Below are 24,464 nucleotides of genomic sequence, written 5' to 3'. Positions count from 1 at the left end.
CGACATTGCGAAATTTAGTTGATTTGGTTGGTTCCTCGATCGAGCCTAGCTTGGCTCGATCGAGGAACCAAGTTCCTGCTTTGCGCACTGATTTTCAAACGGCCGCCATTTCTTCGTTACTCGTCAGAAACAAGCGATTTTTGCGGCGTTGGAAAGCTAAGAGGATAAGCTTTCACTTCCATTTGGAATTACTTGAAAATCAGTTGTAGAACTCAAGATATGACTCTTCAAAGAAAGCACTAGTGATAAGAAGCTCTTTTCTTCGTGTTTTCTTCTTAACTTCTCTTCCTTCATTCTTATGGATTCTCGTGCCATGCTTCGTGTATCCCTTCATGTCCACTCCGCGATTCTCATTTCATTCCTTTGCTCCTCAAATGCATCATTCCTGCATCAAACATCAAAAGGCGGAAGTATCGACATTCTAACTTAAAAGGCATGTAAATGCTATAAACTAGCACGAAACCGTATCAAAAGCAATTAAGGGGAGGCATAAATATGTATATAATTATGACTCATCACTAAGCTTCGTCTCACAAAGGAAAATAATAGTCGGGGCCTCCCTCCGGACAAGGTTTCTTAAACCGCCTACTGCATCGGGGTTGCCCAGCCCCCTGCAGTTACGGCTCAAGAGTTTCATTGGGCCGGGCGGGGTTGAGTCATCTCAACCTCCGCCTCAGGTGAACTTACATCCATGAAACAAAGCCGTTTACGCAAATCACTCCCATAATTCTCATCCAATCCAGTCCCCTTCTCCTCCCTGCCCCGTTTTATGTGCACCTCCATGTTGCTGCTACTGTAATTAGTAGCACCTATCTCCCTCGCTATTCTCTGCCAGTGCTTCCCTCCCTTCGTCTGACCCATATTTTCCTTCTCGACACCCCCTTCAGTCAGGGCATTCGCTTCCTCCCCAGATACAGTCATTATTACACCTTCCTCCATCGAAACTGCTTCCCCACCATGCCCTCCATTTCCATCATCTCCCCCCTTCTCAAGTATTGATAAGCCACTTCCTTCAGAGCTAGCATTTGGGATACCTGCAACATCCACCCCTGACTTCGGTTTCGAATGAATCACCACCCGCTGGAGTCTCGCAATCATTTGCTCGATGTCTTCATCCGCCTGCTTCCTACTTTCCTTATCAAATAAATTATTCAAAGATCTAGCCACAGTTGTCGGGTGAGCAGCTGCAGTTTTTGTGACTTTCCACGGCGAGGCTCGCATCCATTCTCCGTACAGTAAGTCTGCTTCTTCATAAGGTCCCTCATCGCAGTCTTTTTCACCGTGCCCTAGCACCCCGCACTCATAACAAAACGTCGGAACTCGCTCATATTTAACCTTGAACTGGGTGGCCACTCCATTAGGCAGACGGATAGTAATGTCTCTTTTCAACGGGATTCTCACATCATGAAGGAACCGAATTCTCACTGCCCTTTCGATCTCTGGCATCATAACCTCTTCCACACTTATGAAACTGCCCAGCTGATTACCCATCCTCCGTAAATTCTGCATATTTGTTCTTCCCTTTATAGGTAGGTCATAAATTCTTGCCCATATCAGTACCAGGTGCAATGGAGTATCAGTAAGTTTGTTATTCTCCCTTGGTTCGTTGAAACCCCACATAAACTTATCGAAGTGCCATGGCTGACCCGATAGCACCCGCTCTTTATCCTTAACATTAGTAAATTTAAATATGAAAATTTTCTCCTTCGCATCGATGACGTTCCCTATAATCGAACCTTTAGGGTTCCAAAGTTTCGTCATCGATTTAATGGCCGCCTTTGTATTGATTGCTTTTGATGCCCAAAGTTTTCCAATTAACATGTATTCAATTATCTCACCCCCAGACCACTCACCCCCCACATCCCACACAAAACCATCTCCCCCCTCATCATCGTCCTCAGTCCTACTAATAGCTTTTCCTTTATCTTTATTCATGTCGATGAGACACAAACGGGATAGAAACGCAAAAGTAAAAAAGATCTAAAACCACGAAGAAAAAAACAAACCAGATAAACACTTACGTGGAAAGAGGTAAGAGATTAGAGATTAGAGAAGAAAGAGAGGAAGAAAAACGGGTCCTTGACTCGAAAGGACGAGTTGACAGGGAAACACTAGAGAATCTCCACTAGAAACCCTAGGGAGCACGGTTAGATCCGTAACCATTGATTACGGGAGCCTAATTTCTAATTTTGGTTACCCCTCATTCCCCCATTTTCATTCCCCTTGCCCACTAGGTATTGGATACTCTTTTCCCGTTATCTTCCACACACTACCAACATCTACCACACCACCACCTATCACCAACCATCGACGAACACCTTCACCTGCACCATCAATCACACTCTCAAAAACCCCACTGCCCGCATAACCAACCCCTCTCAACCAAAAACATTCTCTCCTCCGAAATCTAAAATAGTACTCCGTATTAACAGGGAGGTGGGGTGGCCATGTTGGTGCGACGACAATAGGGGTGCAAGAAACCCACCACTATGCATCTGAGGTATGGTATGAAACCCCGATTTTTGTTAAACAAACACATAATATGAGTGTGACTCGTTCCAAACTCATACCTCATGCCTGCCTTTGTTGAGTGGAACACCCCCTAAGTATACAAGAGTTTAAATAGTCTTAAAAATAAAACATTTATTTTGTTTATGCTAAAATTCAAGACTCTAGGTTAATGTTAGGTCTATAACACAAATGCTTGATAACTGTACAAATTGTGGCAGCAGGCAGCCAGCTTTCTAAATCATATCATAAACGGATACGAGACAGTAGAGCCGGTAGACAGGTTACATGATCATTTTCTGGAGAACTGAACCAAAAACAAAACCTTATTCCTAAATGAGTTGGGGTCAATTCAGAAAATGCACAATAGACAAATCGATGAAAAAATCTTGCCTCAAACGAATGCCAGGAATATCTTTCAAACCCATTCTTCAATGTGATACTCAAAATGTCATGACAACCTCTCTTCAATGTGATACTCAAAATCATCAACAGCGGTAGTTTGAGACAATATAGCAGTCTGCCAGGAATCGGCAACATTCTATTTCCTCAAACGAATGCCAGGAATATCTTTCAAACCCATTTTCACTGCCGTTTTCCTGAAAAGTGCCGGAGGTTTCTCCAACCCGATTGACACACAAAATTGGTTGGCCCATTTAACAAGCGAGGTCTTATCCCTCCCAGTTTCTTTAATAGAGTTATAGTAGCCGAGCCAAGCATGATATGCAGCTTCCTTCACACTTGTATCCACTTTTGACATCGAATCTTCCATCTGCAAAATGATACGAGATTTTGAGTCCCAAGTGATAAACTAGATTGTTTTAACATTTAACAAGAAAAAGTTCTAGACGGTCTTGGATTATATCTAAATGACACCAAAACAAAGCCCAAATTAATTATGCAAATACTTTCTTAAAACAGGGATGGAATTAAATGAAACTGAGATAGTGTCATAGTCCGCAATCTACATTAGTCTCACATTGGAAAAAGAGATTGGCTAGTTTATAAACCAAGGAGTTACTCCATCCATAGCCAATTGGTTTTGGGATGCAACCTCCTTGGAGTTATTTGGACTTATAAACTATAGACTCTCTCTTCTGGGTGCGGGCCCGGTAACGAAACTTTAACACATAAATCATCGTTATAGCAACTAGTGGGGTCAAAAGCATTTTTCTCTCCAAGATAAATCGGGTTCATGATTTTTTTTATTTTAAAAGGCTAAAATAGACAAGTGCGCAAATCCACAGCCAGAAATATAACCTTCAATTTCACCTCCGGGCTAATATGTGGTGCAGATGACTTTTCAACATGAAGATCTCTTATTTCTTCCAGAAAATGCTCCTCCCACGGCGCAAGCACCAAAATTCCTTCACCATATTTTCCTGCTCGACCAGTCCTTCCAATACGATGTATATATTGCAGTCTATCAGATGGGATTCCGACCTAAAAGGCCATTGGATACATCAAAAGTGTTTTGAGTTATATAATACTTCGCTGAATCATATGATAATATATAGACCCCTTTCCTTCACTCAAGAGCATGTACCATCTTTTAGATTAAATTATTGCATTGCAGCAAGTTACTCCATGACAAATATTTTTCGGAGAAAAAGTCCTAATTTGAATGCAGCATTTTGTCAACGTGAGTTGCAGAAGTTGGTGTATATGTTGAAATATAATGATGCACTTCATCAAAATCAAAAAAAAAAAATCAAGGAAAATACTTTTTTTTTCCAGGATTTGGGTCAATCAAGTAAATGATTAAACTGTAAATAATCCGCAATTAGCCAATTACCAGCACACTGCATTTTAGATATAGAAACTGAAATTTGTGCACACAGTATAAAACATAAGATAAGTAGTACCTGAATAACCAAAGAAACATCAGGATAATCCATCCCTCTAGATGAGACATCTGATGAAATTAGAATCAACCGTTTTGATTCCTTAAATTCATCAGCTATGCGAGATCGATAAAATTGTGGCTTTCGAGAGTGTATCTCCCTGACATTCAATCTCATCTCACGGAACAGAAGGTACATGAGTGAAGTTACCATCCCAGTTGTACAAAAAACAATAACCTAACACCAATCAATCACAAATTGGGGATTTAAAAGAAGACGTGGATTTAGTTAAGTCTATCACAGAAATTAAGCATCATTTTACCTTGTAATCAGGCATTCCAGAGATATGCTTTTTTAGAAGTTGGTAAACTACTTGAAAATGCATATCGTGAGGAACAATAACATATGACTGCTTCACCTGCATACAAAAAAGATGATGCTCATTATACTAAAACTAGTTGGTTAAGTGGATTCGCATGGAACAGGAGAGGGACAGGGTTACCAGCTGTGCTTGGCCCCTACTGCATTGCGAACCAGTTCAGGCGTGTTTTGTAATTTGCTTGCTTAAAATCTATATATCAGGCTCTTTTAAGAGTGTTCGTGCATAAAATGTGGTGCTCATATCGAACCAGTCAGCCATGGGAAGAGAGTGAGGTATTGTATTTTCCTAGTTTGGATGTAGTGCAGGAACTAAAGACGCGAGAGCGTAAGGGTGGGCACTTTACTTCGCCCGTTCAAAAATTTCAATCCCTCCATAACTGGAAAGATTTCAAGGGAAAACGAATCAGTCATTCGCCCCTTCTCCTTTACTCACTCTAAAAATATGCAGCTTGAGTATAACCTTGTAACCCCTTATTTCTTCTCGTCTTTTAACTTTTAAGGCATGTTCCTCTCTAAAAGCTGGACATTCACCTATGATCTATGAAGAGAATATTATTATAAAAAATGTACAAAGAAATGGTCTCTGGAAGCATTTCAAGATACGAGTTCATTAGAAATAATAATAATAATCATCATTCTCTCTAAAAAAAGTCTCTAAAATCTCTGATTTTCTCTCGATTTCTTTCCATGTTTAGCCTCTTGCTTGCTTGATTCCACAGCAGTTCCATGTTGAAGGGTAGAGGAAGGCCTCCGAAAATTACTAAATCAATTCCGCAATCACAAGATCCTTTAAACGATACCAATATGGACGCTAATGGTTCTGATTTGGGGGAGATTGCTCAAACGCAGGTAAATGGTTCTCAACCACCTCAATCTCCAAATTTTCTTAATGTTTTGCTTAATAACGCAATTGGTGAATCATCTAAGGCTAGTAGTTCCTCGGATAAGTCTAATGATTCTACTATTATACCATCTATTCCTGTGATACCTAGTACTATGCAGCCATCTAAGACTCTAAGAGTGTGGCATAGGATTGGGGACAATTACTTAATGCGAAATCTCAGGTGGGGATGAATCTACATTTCTGTAAGAATATTGCTGATTCTACAGAGATTTGCATTGAAAAGGATGATATTGAGGATGAACTGAAACTGGTTGGAACTGTAAGTTACAGCAGATGAATGATGACGTGATTAGCACATGAATGATGACGTGATTACGAACTGGAATCATGTGGGTAAGCCTCTTATTCAGTACTATAGGAAGGGATGGATTGTCTTTCAATTTGCATCTGCAACTGATGTGAATGATGTTCTTGAGAGGGGACCATGGATGGTGGGTGGTCATGCTTTAATTCTGAAGAAGTGGTCACCAGATTTTGGACTTAGTTGGACCAAGTATCTCATATCCCAGTAGTTTGGTTATGTTTCCTAACCTGGACCCTTATCTTTGGTCATCGAATGTACCAAGTAAAATTGCTAGTAAAGTGGGAGATCCCTTTTTGCTGATCATATTACAACTTTAAAGCACGCTTGGGGATTTGCTCGTATAATGGTCGATGTGGATCTATCTAAGAGTTGGTGGACGATGTGATCATCATTAATACTCCTTTTGGTGGTCAATTCGTGCAAAATGTGGAGTACGAATGGCTACCTTATTACTGTAGGAGTTGTCATAAACTGGGCCATGAGATGAATACATGTAGGAGAGTTGAAATGAAGGAAGCAAAAATTGTAGTTAAGCCTGTCTATAAAAGGAAGGCTGAAACTGTACAGAAAAAGTTGGTGCAGGCTGATAGGGGTGTGCTGGAATCTGTGAATGCTCAAGAGGCTGTAATAAATACACCTCCACCTATGGGTATTGATGATGTGGCTTCAAGGCTTTTGGAACAAAATCAAAGAAAAGCTTACCCATTGCTACAAGTTTGGTCATCGCCAACAGGTTTACTAATTTGTTCTCAGAGGAACGTATGCCAGCTGGTATTTCTCAACTCTTCATTGTGGAGAAAGTTGGGGACATTCTGGGGGAGGACAAGCCACCAGACATAAGTTGCAGATGCTCTTATCTTCATGGAATTTTAGGGGAGTCCTATGCAATTATGAATATCACAATAATGAGAGAATTTGGGTCATCTGGAATCCTTCTACTGTGGATATTACTGTTCTGGGGAAATCTGCTCAGTATATTCAGTGTAAGGTTTTTCATCCTACCTCTCATACTAGTGTGTTTGTTACCATGGTTTACGGGATTAACAGTGGTGCACTTAGGCAGTCTCTCTGAGATAGTCACATGCATCTTTCTAGCCTTATTGATGAGAGTTGGTTACTAATGGGTGAATTCAATGTTGTGAAAATGTTGAGGAACGCTTGGGCCCTAACCCCTCCTGATCAGAAGGATTTGGATGAGTTCAACGAATTTATTTCACTCTGCTCTCTGGAGGATATTAATAGTGGCTTTACAGCTTCGTTGGAGCAATAAACAAGATGGTAGGCTTAGAACCTGGTCAAAGCTAGATAGGGCCTTGATTACCTCAACTTGGATTAGGGAGTTCCCTCATTCCCATGCTCAATTTCTTCTGCCTGGTATTTCAGACCATATTCCTATAGTGGTCGCCCTTGGAGGTGCTAGGCCAACTTCAGCTGCAAGATTCCAATTCCTAAATTGATGGACCAAGCACCTAGATTTCAGAATACTGTTAGGCAGACCTGACCTGGCAGGCTGTGCAGGTCAGGGACTAAAGGGCACTTCTATGTTCAGTTTGACTGTGAGAAATTAAAACAGGTAAGATTGGCTGTCTCTGTTCATCATTCAAGCTTCTCTGACCTTCCTACGAGGATAAAGGATGCTAAAGAAGCCCTTTCTAACTGCCAACAGAGGCTTGTACATTTCCCTCAGGATCAGGGATATATGGAGAAGGGAAAACAGCTTCTGGAACGTTATTGTATTTTGAAGATGGCTGAACTAAGTGCCCTCTCTCAAAGAGCTAAAATAACGCACATTTAAAAATCTGAATGCAGTTCAAAATACTTTTATACTAGGATAGCTACACGTAAACATTTGAGCTACATTGGTACAATAGTGGGTGACCAGGGAATAATACATACTGATCAGGCTGCTGTTGAGGCTGCTTTTTTCAGGTTTTATCAATTTTTTTTTTTTTGGGAAAACTACTTCTGTCTCTATGTTTGATGCTGGTGTGGTGGCTCAGGGTCCAAAGTTGATCACATCTGATTGGGCTAAACTGGTTGGGCCTATTAGGAAGGAGGAAATCAAGGCTGCATTTTGGTGATAGATTCCAATAAGAGCCCAGGAGTGGATGGATTTTCTTGTGGGTTCTTTCAGGCTAGTTGGACTATTTCGAGAAGGATTTTTGGCATGCTATTTGGGATTTCTTCAAAAAGAAAAAAATGCTAAAGCAAGTGATGAGCAATAAGTAGATTATACATCCGATGTACTACCGCCAGAGTTTCTGAGCATTAAAATAAAGTTTTTGAGTTTTGTTTTAAAAATTATGAGTTTTACTATAAAGTTTGTTCTTTCACTTAAACATTAAGCTCAAAAAATTACAATAAAAACTCAAAAACATTACATATAAGCTTAGTTAAAATTGAGTTTTGACGGAAAAAAAATTTAAAATATAACTTATAAACTTTAATAAGCTCAGGAAAACTACACATATGCTCAAAAACAAATAAAGTTTGAGGTAATAAGCTCAGAAAAAATACACATATGCTCAAAAACAAATAAATTCTGAGGTAGTACATCCGATGTATGTTCCTTTTTTCCACAGCCCTATTCTATTCTTGATCTGATTCTTAAGAAACAGGTCTCCAGTACTGTTCTTAACTATAAGCCTACTACGTGTTCTACAATATATAGATCTTAGTAAGATACTTGCTAATAGGATGAAAGAGGTTTTGGGGGATTTAATAGACCCGAGCAATCCGCATTTGTGCCTATAGAAACACTCATGATAATATTATGGTTTCTCAGTTGTTGGTTAAAGGTTACTCGAAACTTCACATCTCCCTTAGATGCCTGATAAAAGTGGATATTCGCAAGGCGTTCGATTCCATCAATTGGAAGTTTGTTGAAAGTATGTTGATTGCTTATAATTTTCCCGGAGAGTTCATAGAGTGGATTATGGCTTATATCACAACTACTAGTTTTTCTCTCAAATTGAATGAGAAGTGTTCTGGTTATTTAAAGGGGAATGTGGAATTACACAAGGGGGTCCCCTTTCACCTTACATCTTTGTTTTTAGTATGAAGTTGTTATCCTGGATACTTGAGAAATTTCCAAAACAAGCCTCTCGACTCTCTTTTCCTATCGCCCCAAATGCTCCAGGATAATGCTCACTCATTTAACATTTGCTGATGATCTGATGAGCTTCACTAGAGGTGATCTCCCCTCTGTCCAGCATGTTGTAGATTCCCTTCAGGATTTTGCTTGCTTTTCCAGCTTACATGCAAACCCTTCGAAAACTGAGATTTACCTTGGTGGGGCCAAGGACAATGTCAAGGCTGACATACTGAAGGCTTCTGGTTTCAGGTTTCCCTTCAGATATCTTGGGTCTCTCTCTTAATACTTCTAGACTTAGTCATGTTATGTATGAGGCTCTGCTGCTCAAAATAAAGAAGTATGTGGGACATTGGTCTACTCAAATGCTATCCTATGCATGGAGAACCCAGCTTCTTAATCCTGTGGTGTTTGGGACTGAAAACTTCTGCCTTGCAATCATGCTATTGGGAATAAGGATGAGTTTTCTCCCTTCTCTCTTCTTGCACCATCAATAATCAATTTAATGCTTCCAAAGGGTATGACTTCTTTAGAGAGAAATCTAGGAAAAGAGTGGGATATAAGGTAATTTGGAATTCTATTTGTCTACCAAAGCACAGCTTTGTTGCATCATTTGCCAAGGATCGCTTACCTATTGTTGACCATTTGAAGCGTAAGGGATTCTGTTTACCTAACAGGTGTGCTCTTTGCCAACATGATGAGGAAACTCAGTCACATGTTCTTTGCTTGCCTGTTTGCTGTACATGTCATGGAACAGCTTTTGGTATTGTATGGCTGGGTATAACCAACCCCAAAGGCCGCAGAGCCTGAACTATGAGCTTAAGAGATATAAGGGCAGGAAACAGAGGAAGAGATCGAGATCTCAATGGCGTAGTCGAAGTCTTATTGCTGCTATATATTTGCTGTGGGAGGAAAGAAACTGTAGGATTTTCCATGGTCTCTCACACGTCTGACTAGTTGCTGCTCAAGTAAAATTCTTTCACAGTGTTAGGCTTTTGAATGGGGAAGGTGAGTGTAATATGGAAACTGTTAAAGAGTTTGAACTCGGGTCTTTTTTGTGGTCATCTGCTTTTTGTAAGATTTTTTTTATTTGCCCTATATGGATGAATAAAGATGCCATCTTTCTTGCAAAAAAAGAAAAGAAAAGAAAAGAAATTGTCTATGAAAGTATCTTATACAGGGAAATCAACTGGCGGTCCTACTTGTACAGAAGACAGGCCCATCAAAATTTTATAATCATAAGAGAAACAGGGACACCTTAGTGCTTTCACCAACAGCTTATCTATTCTGCGTCGAAAAGAATTAAACTAGCAGATTATCCCTTAATTTGGACTACACAAGTTCAACCTACCCATTACCCACCATCGGCCCCTTCTTTGCAATTTGAGAACTAATTATAAATTTCAGGCTGGAGTTAACAGAAAATAGCATGCCATGACATTAGAGAAGACTACAGCATTAAAATCTGGGGACAACAATGTTAAGAGTTGCAACAAAAGCTAAAAGCATTTCGCAACTTCATTTGTAAACATGCAAGTTTATGCACAAAATCCTCCACCACAGATCGCTATAAACCACCAACCGACCGATATATTGTCAAGAAGAAACAGTAACCCTTCCTAGAACAACCTACAAATATTAATTTATCTGATGAACACCGGACCCGAAATTGGTGGGGAATCATTTCATTGATTTTCATATTTACCATGCGTCAAAGAAAATCGCTTTTAAGGTTTCCTTTCGGAACTTATGCAGATGCTAGAGCTACAACAAACCATCACAGATTTGCCAACCCCAAACACATTCTTGCTACAAACATAATCTTGGAAAACACTGATTTAATAATAGCACTTCCTTCATTAGAAAGTAGAAACCTTTGATCAGACTCACATCTACGTTATTGTACTACTTCAAAGTGACAAATAAATAAATCTGAAATTTGTTTCAAGTGCTTATAAAGCAAGCAACTTCAACACAAAGATTTGATCAGATGCCGGCACTGTACCTTAGAGTTTGTTTCTGGACAATTTTCATCCTCAGTGTTTATGCAAACATGCTCCCTTTTCAGAACAAGCTGAGAAATTCTGCGAACCTGAATACATAGATGACCACGATTGAGAACCTCACAAAGATATGTTGTAGCACTGAGCCTAAACACCTGACAAGTTTTGGACTTTTAACAGGAATTAAAGCATAACCTCTTTATCTAGGTTTGGAGACAAGGGTTAAGGAAATAAATGCTACTAGTATTACTAAAAAATTTCCTGGTTTCATGGTTATTAACAATTATACATTTAACTACAATGGAAGGGTATGGGTGTTCTGGAATCCTAGGACTGTCACTGTCCTTTCTACTGTAGTTCATCAGCAATTTATACATGGTGAAGTTCTTCATCATGCAACTCAAAAAAAGTTGGATATAACTATGATATATGGTTATAATGATGCAAATGGTTGAGAGTTTCTTTGGGAGCAACTTATTCATCTTTCTCATACTATTACTAGATGGATCGCCTTGGGGGATTTTAATATTGTTAGCAATACTACTGAGATCGGGTCCTAATCCTCCTAGTATTTCTGAGATGATGGCTTTTAACAATTGTATTTCTAGCTGTCAATTAGAGGATCTAAGGAGTCATGGCTGTGATTTCTCCTGGACAAATAAACACAAGGATGGCACTAGAGTTTGGTCTAGATTGGATAGAGCAATGGTTAACAATGCTTGGCTTACAGAATATCCAGGGTCTTCAGTTAATAACTTCCTGCCTGGTATTTCTGATCACTCATCTTTACTTGTTACTGTGTTTGAGGATAGGCAGTGCAAAAAGAGATTTAGTTTTTTGAATTGTTGGCTTGATCATCCTTTATATGGACAAATTGTTCAGGAGGGATGGGATTATTATTGCCAAGGGTCTTCTATTTACAATTTTTTTCGTAAGCTTAAAGCTGTCAGATGGGGACTCTTTAAACTGCACAAGGAACACTATAGTGGGTTTACTGCTAGAGTTGATGATGTTAAGAATAATCTCAAGCAATGTCAGATGGAAATTCAACAGACCAGGTTTAATCTTGACTTATTAGAGAAGGAAGCACAGCTAATTGATCAATATTCTAAACTGAAAAAGGCTGAACTACAAATGCTTTACCAAAGAGCTAAGATTCAAAATATTAAACTGGCTGATTGTTCTACTCGATATTTCTTGGCCAAAATAGCTGTAAGGGAAAATCAAAGTATTGTTGGTTCAAGGCATTGATAATGTTAATGCTGCCTTTGTGGATTACTATCAACATCTCTTAGGTCAAAAAGTGGAGACTGTAAAACAAGATAAAACTTTTATTGCAAAAGGCTACTGCTTATCTTCTGAAGAGCATGGTCCTCTATGCCTTCCTGTCTCCACTGATGAGATTCAGAAAGCTCTTTTTGCTATTAATGACAATAAAAGTCTAGGCTATGAAGGGTTTTCTTCTGGGGTTTTTTAAATCTTCATGGTCTATTATTGGAGAGGATTTTGTCAATACTGTGATGGACTATTTCAGAACTGGGAAAATGACCAAGCAGGCCAACATTACAGTGCTAACTCTCATCCCTAAAAGCCTGTTGTGGCTACTGTTCTTGACTATCGACCAATTGCCTGTTGCACTGTCTTCTACAAAACCATTAGTAAGATTTTGGTAAATAGATTAAAGCCTCTACTTCCTATGTTGGTAGGTAAAGAGCAGGGTGCTTTTGTTCATGGCAGGATTATTTTTGAGAACATGATGCTTTCACAGTCTCTAGTCAAAGGTTATGCTGTACAGACTTGTTCCCCAAGGAGTCTCATAAAGGTAGACATATGACTCCATTCAATGGAATTTCGTAGAGGATATGATATGATTTTAAGTCTGAACTTTCCTACACAGTTTGATAAGTGGATAATGGGATGTATAACTAGTACATGGTTCACCTTAAGGATTAATGGAAGTGACACTGGGTTTTTCAAAGGTACTGCTGGACTTAGACAAGGGGATCCTCTTTCCCCTTACCTATTTGTCCTTGGGATGGAGATACTCTCCCGATATCTTAGACAGATTTGTATGCTCCATCAGGTGTCTTATCACCCTAAACGTGCCAAGATTCATCTTACCCATCTTATTTTTGCTGACGACCTCATGGTCTTTATTAGAGGTGATGTTCCCTCTGTGCAGGCTGTTGCTACAACTTTGGATCAATTTGCTAAATTCTCTGGTTTGTACGATAATTATGAGAAAACAAATATCTACTTTGGAGGAGTTAGTGAGGAAATTAAGGAACAAATAAAGGTTATTACTGGATATGTTGAGGGTGGCTTCCCTTCAAATACTTGGGTATGCCCTTAATGGACAGTAAACTGAAAGTGAATATGTATGGTGAGCTTATTTGTAACATTCAGAAAGCTATGAAGCATTGGACTACTAAACTCTTGTCGTATGCTGGTAGGTTTCAATTATTGAATTCCATTATATTTGGCCTGGATAACTACTGGAGTTCTATCTTGCTTTTGTCTAAAGCTGTATTGAAGAAGATTAATAGATTTTGCAGGGAAATTATTTGGAATGTAGAGGGTCATAATAAAATGTACATGAAAAGTTGGAAGGCTTATTGCTGCCCCTGGACTCCTGGAGTGAAGGTGGATTTAACATTAAAGAGGTTCTCTCCTAGAACAGGGCTGCTGTGTGTAGGTGGCTATGGAAAATCGATAATGCAACTGACACCATCTGGTCTGTATGGAATGTTGCTTATAATGTCAAGCAAAATTCTGTTTGGATGACTGCCCCTAAGCCTCATCATTCTGAAAGCTGGAAAAGCATCCTCACTATGAGGGATACACTGGTCCAACTTACAGGGGACATTCCTGCTGCACGGGATCTTCTTAACAGGTGTGCTTTGAGTGGAACATTCAAGATTGGGCGAATGTATAATATCTTGAGACCTCGTTTGAGCAGATTAAGTGGGATCAAACTATATGGCATGAGAGTGCCGTACCTAAACACAGATTTATTACTTCTCTTGCTATACAAAAGAAGCTGGCCACTCTAGATAACATCAATAAGAGGGGGGCTAATATTGATTAATCGTTGCTCCTTTTGCAAAATTGCTAGTGAAACACATCAGCATCTGTTTTTTAAATGTAATTATGCTGCTGAACTTTGACGATATGTCTTGAGTTGGGTACAAATGAGGAGCAGGACCATGGATATGTGGATTGAACTTGAATGGATTGCTTCTAGGAGGGCAAGAAAACACTGGAAGATTGGTTGGTATACCAGTATACCAGTTGCATTGGAGCCACTACATATGCTATTTGGCAGGAACGTAATTCCAGGATTTTCACAGGTCTCAGTTAGTATTAGGATGCTAGCTAGGCATGAGTTACTTATTGAAGAGGTGGTGGAGAGTCTTAATGCTTCTTATGTTAACTCTCATTAGTGGTTCTTGTTTGAAAGATCTATTCTGATTTTCTTCCCCAAGTGGATGAAAAAAATTGGATGTGCCTTTCTTGCGCAAAAAAAAGAAAAGAAAAAAAGCATAACCTCTTTTGGGACTGTTGCAGAGAACAGCAAAGACTGTCGCTCACGAGGTAAACAATCAACAATTCTCTCCATGTCCTTCCTGAATCCAAGGTCCAGCAGATGATCAGCTTCATCAAGTACAAGCATTTTAAGCCCCATCAATCGCACAGACAAGCCGGATCTGGACTCAACATGATCCAGTAATCTACCAGGAGTGGCAACCAGAATCTACGAAAATTTGATATAGAAGTAAGACAACACTCGATGCAGTTTTCATCATGGATCATCCCATAACTGTCACTTTGTGTTGTTAACACTTAGAACAAGGGTAAGGCTGCATGCATACAACCCAGTGCCCTGCCCCCCTTCTCCCTATCCCGCCACTGGCTAATGCCCCTTGACACTGTGGGAAAATCTAGTTATGGCAAGACCATTACAGTGGTTCAAATGTAAGGATGGTTCTTGGAGCACGGAGCAATCATAATAGCACAAAATCATCAAAAGCTCAGCTACAAGCCTACACAGCAAGTATGCTAGATGAATAACAAACCTGGCAAGGATCTGATTCAAGACGTCTAAGATCGTCCTTGAAACGTGTACCACCACTTATCACTTGGACGCCTAGTCCATCATGATACTTTAACAAAGCACGTGTTTCTGCAGCAATCTGACAAGCGAGTTCCCTAGTGGGGCAAAGTACAAGAACATATATCGGAGCTACACGCTGAACTTTGTCACTGCTTATCGCCTTTAGAACTGTTTCAATTGCAGGAAGCTGTTTTTATTTAATAACGACATTGAAAAAGAATCACTATACGAAACGAGATTGTTCCCACCAAAAAAAGGTTGCTGATTTTATACCAGAAAAGCAGCTGTCTTTCCTGTGCCAGCTTTAGCTTTGACTAAAACGTCATTTCCTGCGACAAAACAGAACATAAAGTTTGTGGTGATTACCTACTTTACCATCCAAACATGAGTACATAATGTTACTTGATAGCTTAGTGATGCTACAAAGCAAGTTAGGTAGGGAGCCAAATTAATTGAAAATCAACAGGAACTCTGGAGGAACAGCTATCGCAATTGGTGAGACCGACACAAAAGGAAATATCAACTAACAGAACCAGATTTGATTTGTCGAACATGAAAAGGACATTACATAAAGCAGTCTTACCGTTGAGACAAAGAGAAAGTGTATCTTCTTGGACTTTAGACATCGTAATATAGCCCGCATTACTCAATGCTTTCACTGTCAGAGGAGAAATGCCGCACTGATCAAACCTAAAATAGCAAGCATAAGTTGAATTCAACCTTCGAAATGGAGCCAGACAATGTATCACTCTCACAAGCATAACAGTAAATATCTTCTGATACCAAGTTTAATCCAAGAAATCTAGACTGCATCACTGGCACAAATACCAATCAGTGATTATATCTTTTCCTATGGTCTGAAGTATAGTCTAAATTATTAGACTGCTAATATACGCCGGCCGTCTTGAGCAAGTGAAAAGTAATAGGAATGACGCACCTCTTGCCAGTAGAAACAAAATCGTCAACAACCTCATCGTCATCAGGTTGAGCATGGACGACATTCTCATGTAGCGGGTTTTCAGCTGCTAATTTGCGGAGCATAACCTGTTGCTTAATTTCGTGAATGGTCAAAGGTTCGGGTTTGTCCTTCATCCTTGTTTTGGTTATCTTAGCATCATACTTTCCTAAAACAGCGCTACCTATAAACCCCCTGGCGCCTTTCCTCCCTCGTTCCTCTTTCTGCTTGGGTTTTTCGACACTAAACTTAGGCCACCTGGCATTTTCAGGGAGCAAAGGGAGCACGGGGTAATCCTCATCATCATCATCTTCTTCACTGGATGAACCTCCATATCTCCTCTTTTTAGGTTTCCTAGGCTGCGTACAACTCGAAAACCCCCTCCTGTGCTGCAAATTGAAATTGAAATTCAAGGAACAATAACCTCTCTTCTGCTGGAAATTAGGAGCCGGGTCGTGGAGCGGGCCGTCAGCAGCGGTCCAGAGGTCTTCGGCCCCGGGTTTGACGAACCGGTCAGCGAGGGCCTTAACGTGATCACGAGGGGAAAGAGGGGAGTGGGAGTGAGAATTGGAATCGGGGGAGACGGAGACGGTGGAAACCCTAATTTGAGAGCGAAGACGAGCCTGGTAAAGCTGCTTCTCTTGATCAAGGAGACGCTTCTCCTTGTCCATAGCCTTCTTCTCGTGAAGACGCCTCCATTTCCATTTGTTGAAGCCGCCGGGGAAGGTGCGTGGGCCGCCGCCCATTGGTCGGGCCCATATCAGGGACCACTCCACTTTGTTGCCCAGGGTTTTGCAAGGGCGTCGAAGGAAGAGGGTGGACATTGTTGCAAGTCCAGGTTTTCTTTTTAGGTAAGGAGTGATTTACTGAAGAGAAGAGTAGGGTTTATGGTAATGGGTTTTAGAGTACTTTGTTTCTTATACACTCTGTATCTTATACTGTAGAGGATAACGGCGTGACACTGCTGAGCGTGCTTCTGCCCTTAAGTGACGTCAGTATTTTACGAAAAGAAAACCTCTCGGATTTAATAGTAAACTTCTGTAAAACTATCCACCTTTTGCAATCCTATTTCTATCATCTTAAATGTATTTTCATTTTTTTTAGGGGTTGTAGCACTTCCAGGCCGGACACACCGAGTTCCGATGCTCGGATGTTGGCCTTCACATCTCCGACACACGGATTGGTGGTAGGGAATTTTTTTACAACTAATTTACTTCTTCCTGAACTTGTTTTCTAAGGGTGGATCATAGACCGTGACTAACTTACTCAAACTTTGATTCAAATTTCGCCGTTTTCTGTCGGATACATCAGATGTTCGATGAAATGCCACATGTTATTTTGTGTACGGTTTTGCTGCTACGGAATTTTTTTTTTTTTTTTTTTTTTTGACAACAGGTGAATAACTTACATTATTGTAACCGATACAACGTAAGCTACTCGACTAGGTAGCACCAGACACTTCATAACTAAATCTAGCACTACAAAGCCATACATAGAGATTACATAACCATTATTCAAAATTAAATCTACAACATTAGGGTAAGCAGGAAGGATGATGGTAGAAAGGCGGAAGACGGCAGCTTGGTCACGATCGTTGATGTCAACTTCATTAACACGGAAGACCTCCAAAAACAAGCGATTCATATAGCCGACGGAGTGACAATGACAAGGTGCACTTACGCTCTTGCGAAAAGAACGTAGAAAGAAAAGATGAGAAGCAAGACGGAGCCTGCCCTCGACGGAGATAAATCTCCTACACCCAAGACAACGCATCCATTGATCATAGAACAGACCGTCCGAGAAGGCTAACATACAATGAGTAACACGAACCCCCAAAGACACAAACACCGCACCACTAACACCATTAAGAGGACAAGGCTTACCACTAAAATTAATTAAAAGACAAGGAAATGACAGGAAAAGCAGAATCAACATCATACCAAGATGAGAAAAGCACCACCTCAGACCCAACCAACGTCATCCCCGGAAACCCAAACCCACCCTACCCAACACGCCTCAAACAGGAACACGGACCCCAACAAACTTGACCAAACCCCAACAAAGAAACAGCCGGACGCGACCATACAACCACGAAGACACGGTCCATCCAACAAACACCAGCCACTGAGACTCCAAATTCTAAAACGAACCCCCCCAGGACCATCGGCACACGTGTAACCCAACCAACCTAAACACATCGGACCGAAAAAAGAGCACCAGGAACTTGGACCAATCTGGTGGGGGAGGGGGCGAGGGGAAGGGGAAACACCAGATCGTCCCAAATCACAACACCCTTAACAGAAGACACCACCCAGATGAGCTATGCTCATCGACTAGACACACCGACGACCGGCGACTTCAAGACAACGGGACTTACCAGGGGTGGGGAAAGGGGCGAGGGAGAGGGGAAACACCCCTGGATCGCACGCGGTGCTTCGATGACAGGACAAGGGCACGCCGAACGGATCGACCTCAGCAAAACCACAACAAACCCAGTCAAACCCACCGGACGAGGACGACGGAAATCACGAACCGAAGAAAGAGGGGGGTGAGATCAAGCCATAATGGGGCCGCCATCAAGAGGATTCGTGGATAATCACCGGAGATGGGTCAAAGAGTGACCCCATCTCCGGCGATGGGTAGGGGGAGAAGGAGGGGAAGAGATTGGAAGGGGGAGGCGGCGGGTCAGAAGCAAAGATTAGGGTTTTCTTTTTTTTAGAGAGAAGGGGGAGGTTATAGAGAGAGAGCCACGTTTGAAGATTAAATAAGTCTCATGTTGAGTATGCCAAAGCTGCTACGGAATTTATGTATACGTTTATATGATCTAGATGATTAACGGTGATGTGTAAACACCCACTCTTTACAATAATTTTGACAATTTGTGAAACTGCAGAAAAAGGACTAACTTTTAAATTTGGTTTATGCACTCTAAAGGACTCCTAAATTCATGAAAATTTGCAGTAATTAACCTTGACACCTTAGCTAAATTCTGCTAAAATTGTAGGATTTTAGGAGACTCGGAAGTAATTTAAACAAATTACTAAACCTGAACTGAAAGGAGCAGTTTGACAATGTGGATGAAAGTGTGGAATAAAGGAGACAAATTTGAGATATAATTGTTTAACTACCTTCCACAGCAAGCACAAGAAGTTAACTTAACAATTTAGGATGTTTAACTCAAGGAAACCACAGCTTAACACAGGAATACTCGAGTTGAAACAGACAACAAAGCTCAAACAATCCACAGCAAGCACAGGACTGTTCTCACCTTGTTACCAGGTTCTTATTCAATACTCACAGCAAGCACAGAGTATTAATAAGCCTGACTCTAACCTATGCTTCTAAACATAAGATTTAAGAGATTTGAATTGAGAGTAAACTCAGGTTTCATTCATAAAATCAGCTGCCTCTAACAGTCTGATGCAAGGGTCCTTATATAGGCATTGCTTTTAGGTTAAACATGAAAAGAAAGTTCATCTAAGGGCCAGGATTGTCCCATACATGAGGACAAGAGTCTAAATAATATATTACAACGGCAAAAGATCATAAATGTAAACTAGGGTGAAAATAAAAGAGATTGCAGAGGACAGTCAGGTGACAGTGACATCTTTGTTGCCTTTCATGCTTTTCTGTGGCAGTTGTTGTTTTTTTCTGTTCATGTGAGGACGAGTGGTCTCCTTTGGTCTTGACTTGGGATCAAGGTATCTTCTGATTTATGGAAACTCAAGCCAAAGAAGCTCCTCACACAGCTCCCTCTTGGTTTGTCCATAAATGGCAATGTTACTTTTTGGAATCTCCCTTTTTCTGCAACTTGTTTTCAGACTGGTTTTTTCAATACTTTGCAATAAGAATTGGGCCTGGCTCCTTAGGACTTTTTGATGCTCACATGAGTGTTCTATCAGCTGGCCATGGTGGCAGCTGATGGTTTGCCTTGTACTGATACTTGTGACCCAGCAAAGTAGACTGATCAGTGGCCAGGTAGGAGTAGTTGTGGCCTGTTGTTGCCTGAGTTGCTTGACCATGGAATAGTTGATTGTCCTGGTTACTAGCTCCTGCATCAAACGGAGTCGCTTAATTGAATTGTGAGAACATTGACAGTCATTGTGAGTTCGTATGTGCGTTTGTAGATTCATTTTTTTTTAAAGGCTGATGTCGGTACAGGTGACACCCTTTGGTACGATAATTAAAGTTTGGGATATTCTGTGGTGTACCTTCGTGGTTTTCGGTTTTCTACGTTGTACCCCTTCTTTTTTTTATACTCTATGGTGTACCCCTAAACTCTATACATTAGTCTATACCATGACCTTATTTATTGTTTTTGCTATCGTCTATTTATCATTAAAATTACTCGATAACTTACTCATTTACTTATTAGTTCGCCGAATTACTCTTTAACGCACGAAATAGTATACGAAACTAACTGAAAGTTAAAAAAATCTCCATTATCATGTCATGAATCATAAAAGATGTTTTTAATAGTAGTTGGTGCTTATTAAAAGTGATTTGTAATATTTCTCATATAGAATGGTGATACAACATTAATAAGTCAAGATAAATGTTAAAGACGGTCGTTTGATAGTGATAAAGTTAATGGAGAGTTAACGGGGTTATGATGGAGAAATAAGTAATAAGTTTAGGGGTACAATGTAGAATTAAAAAAAAAAAAAGGGGGTACAACATAGAAAACCGAATAACTCAAGGGTACACCGCAGAATATCCCTTAAAGTTTACAAACCATTTTCTTCTTTTGCAAAAGGCATATGCTTATCAAAATGAATCAAACGTAAGTTTCGAATTTGAAATTGTTACTTTGATTGTAAATTCAATTTAGTAATTGCACTAGATTAATCATTATCCAATTTTGAAATAGTTCAACAATTATTTCCAAAATTTACATATAAACGAAGATGTAAATAACACATATCAATATCTCTCAGGGCCACCGTAGAAAACGTAACGTCGTTTCCCATTTTCGTAGACATTAACATCATAATGGGCGCCACTGTTTGTAAAAGGTTCCAAGTCAGTCTTAAACACTACATTTTGGGATTCGTCAACTACTTGAACATTTTGGCAGTATGACCATTCCGGGTCATTTGATTTGGGTTTATAACCCGAACCCATTGCCGGGTATCCTTCATTTGGAGGCCCGTATACTTCTCCTCCACATGCTACGTAAGTGCCCGACCTGAATAATCCGCGAAAGAATTGTTGTGGCCAAAATCCGAGTTGTGTATAGTTTTGACCGGCTTCAAGCCACCAGTTTCCATTCAATGGATCCTGTTATTGTGTATCAACGACATCAAAAATGCGTCTATTTTACGCTCTTAAAAACACATTTATATATTAATTATATATAAATCTAAAAATGCAAAATTGGCCCCAGTTGCCATTTTTTCCTTGCTACGTCCCTGGTATCAACGTATGTGAAAATGATTGCAATAATACCTGGTAAACAAAGAAGGGGAGTATATAGATGGTTCCTGCAACATCAGATATTGGCTTGATAACAAAATCAAGGGGAATGTCGGGCCGAACTCGGATAAATCCGCACATAGAACCCATGCAATGTGAATTTCCCGACTATAAATTCATTAAAAAATGAAAGATTATTAGTCAAAGAAATCATAATTCAGACATTATTATTTGATAATTTTTGTGTTACGATTTTGTATGAAAACTTACAACTGTGTATACAAAGAACCGAGTTAGATTATCCTTGTACACCATTGGATTCACCTAAGGACATTAGTCACGTATTAATTGATTTAATACTCAAAATAAAGGGTATAAATTAATAATAAGGAAACAAATAAAATAGAATACTTACGGTCCAACCAGTAATGATTGCATCATTTCCGCCTTTGATGATGATTTCTCCTGAAGAATATTGGTATCGTTCCACGTGTGGATTGAAAATGGAGAGCGTTGAAGCAACTCCATTGTATACTTTTGTTATATCGCTTTTAGATTGTCCAATTGCAAACTACACATTATAATTGAAACGGAGAGAGTAAATTAATTATTCAGTATAAAATGACAAAGAACGTATATGTATGGGAAGACAAACTTACGTATATATTAGATGGTGACCATGCATTGGATTTTATTTGTCCGAGTTGAGCATAACTTTGTCGCCGCAACACATTTTGTCGAGCTTGATCATCGTCGTCGTTAAACCTTCGTATAGGAACAGTGCCGTATGGACAAGTTGCTCCCTTGAGTGTAATATCCATTGATATTACTTTCTCAGACCGTTCAGTATCCTTTAGCCACTTTGGCCTAAAAGAAGGCCTCATCTATTGTTGTTTAAGAATGACATTAAAAAAAAATGATCGTTCTCACTAAAATAATAAAGGTAAACAATTAAGTTGAATAAGAGGGATAAAAGATATATACCTGTGGATGGAACGAGTGATTCTTTAATGAAGGATGTTTGAACGCGGGTTGCTTGTAAAAATCAACACAATCATAAACTCCATCTGCCGTCTGCGCATAATGCAAATCATATGAATAATGACTAGTTAAAAATAAGTAAAGATCGATGGAGATAAAAGAGCGAAACAATAATATTTACCCGAATTGTCTTGACAACATCATTAGATATAACTTTCCCTTTCCTACCCTCTGCCACAAAATTTGATAGACATAAACATATTATGATGCAAAGAATAATCAAACATCTACTTGAAATCATTTTCCTTTCACGTACAAAATGCAGTTGAATAATGTTTGAAGATTAAAGAAAATCTGAAGTTGGGAATTAGTAGAAGAATAAGAAAAGTTGAAGATATATACTTGGTATTTAATTGGGTGCATGTTAATTAAGGATGTATTTTTGGGATGATTTCCTTTTACTTCTCATCTTATCTTTTCATATGCATTGGAATTCATTTATGATTTATGATATGACTAACAACATTGTACGTTATAAACAAGGAAATAATCTGCCAATTAATAAGGAAATAAAAGATTTTACATTGCTTTGAGGCCTACACTAAACCAATCCTATCTAGTGTGGATAGAAGATACGATAGCAAACTAGTATAACACCTATGAATTTTCACAAAATGTTTATAAAAACTTCATACACTAAAACTTGGGAGAGATGGTCTCTCACTAAGTTATTGAGAGACCAATCTTTTATACCATTTTATTTGTATTTCGTACCCTTTTTATTGTTGATCGTGACATACTAATTTCGTACCTATTTACCTAATAAATGTACCCATTTTATCATTAATCATGATTTGTACCTATTGTACTACCTTTAGTACCACTTTTTCTTAAAATTGTACAATAGTCTCTCAATAAAGCTTATTAAGAGACCGTCTCCCATGAGACCTACTCAACTTCATAATAGTAAAATTGTCAATTTAGTGAAATATAAATTCACAGCCTATTAAGTTTGAGTGGGGATCCCCTGTCCCATTTGGTGTCCCAATGTGTGTGTCACTCCAATCACTTTCTAACACATCAACAATTAATATAATTATTGCAATATTTTATTTTGCAACAAGTAATGTGCTAAAAGATGAGTGGAGTGAAACACACAATCAGACACAAAAGTGGGACAGATGATCCTTACTGATTAAGTTTATCCAAGAACAATATTTATTTATTTTGCATTTTTTACGGCAAATGACATGTTACATGCTTTTTAATGAGCACAATTTCTCTCCATTTCCTTTTAGGAAATGGAGAGGCAAGTTCTTATTAATGGTCCGGATCGCATCTTGGCAATATCTAACGGTTCTCAATTTACGCATAAAAATAAAGGAAAAATGGGAGTGGAAGGGATAATTATTAATAAAATAGATTGTGAGAGGAAATGGAGAGAAAGGAAATGGAGAGGATCCAAATCCCTTTTTAATGTTTTATCTTAGTGAACATTTTCCACTTTTGACATTTAAATACATAAAATAAGCAAGTTGTAAAACATGGGATATAAATTTTAGTCAATTAATACGAATGAATATTCCTTGAATTTACGTGTAGGCGGAATCGTGGGAGTGTGAAGTTTTCAGTGGTGGTTGAAGACTTGAAGTGGTGGTCCTAAGGGTGGTCAAATGAGAGAGGTAAGAGGCTTTTAGGCGGGTTAGAGCATGAGCAACAAAGAGTTATCTCCTTTCCCTTTTAATTTTCTCCCTCATCTTAGAGCAACTCCAATGACAAGCTACAAGGACTTGTAGTTTGCCTTTCCACATCAAATTTCTAAGCAACATAGTTTTCGAGCTACACCGTCCTCCAATGGTAAACTACAATACATGTAGTTTAAAATGACTCACATGACAATAAATATTATATTTTAAATTATTTTCTTATTTTTAAATTAATTTTTTTTTTCCATTTAAATGTCA

The 24,464-nt window shown here is 39.3% G+C and overlaps 2 protein-coding genes across 2 annotated transcripts; both read right to left on the bottom strand.

Moving 5' to 3' along the window:
* Positions 1 to 2,683: 2,683 nt before the first annotated feature.
* LOC141653791 (putative DEAD-box ATP-dependent RNA helicase 48) lies at positions 2,684 to 17,020 on the bottom strand. The gene is made up of 10 exons (XM_074461643.1): positions 16,087 to 17,020; positions 15,733 to 15,839; positions 15,423 to 15,478; positions 15,112 to 15,336; positions 14,583 to 14,789; positions 11,038 to 11,124; positions 4,675 to 4,770; positions 4,374 to 4,589; positions 3,769 to 3,951; positions 2,684 to 3,280 (listed from the first exon to the last, which is right to left on the bottom strand). Exons 1-10 carry the CDS (start codon positions 16,926 to 16,928, stop codon positions 3,050 to 3,052), a joined length of 2,250 nt encoding a protein of 749 aa, XP_074317744.1. The 5' UTR covers positions 16,929 to 17,020; the 3' UTR covers positions 2,684 to 3,049.
* A 4,007-nt stretch (positions 17,021 to 21,027) lies between these two features.
* LOC141651902 (protein neprosin-like) lies at positions 21,028 to 22,801 on the bottom strand. The gene is made up of 7 exons (XM_074459594.1): positions 22,682 to 22,801; positions 22,504 to 22,593; positions 22,179 to 22,403; positions 21,935 to 22,090; positions 21,790 to 21,843; positions 21,553 to 21,687; positions 21,028 to 21,384 (listed from the first exon to the last, which is right to left on the bottom strand). The coding sequence occupies exons 1-7, from the start codon at positions 22,799 to 22,801 to the stop codon at positions 21,028 to 21,030; spliced, it is 1,137 nt and encodes a 378-aa protein (XP_074315695.1).
* Positions 22,802 to 24,464: the final 1,663 nt, after the last annotated feature.

Source organism: Silene latifolia, chromosome 4 (genome assembly GCF_048544455.1).
Source record: "Silene latifolia isolate original U9 population chromosome 4, ASM4854445v1, whole genome shotgun sequence".
Taxonomy (NCBI): Eukaryota; Viridiplantae; Streptophyta; class Magnoliopsida; order Caryophyllales; family Caryophyllaceae; genus Silene; species Silene latifolia.
Note: the sequence above shows the minus strand (reverse complement) of the source record. Positions and strands in the feature narration are given on the sequence as shown.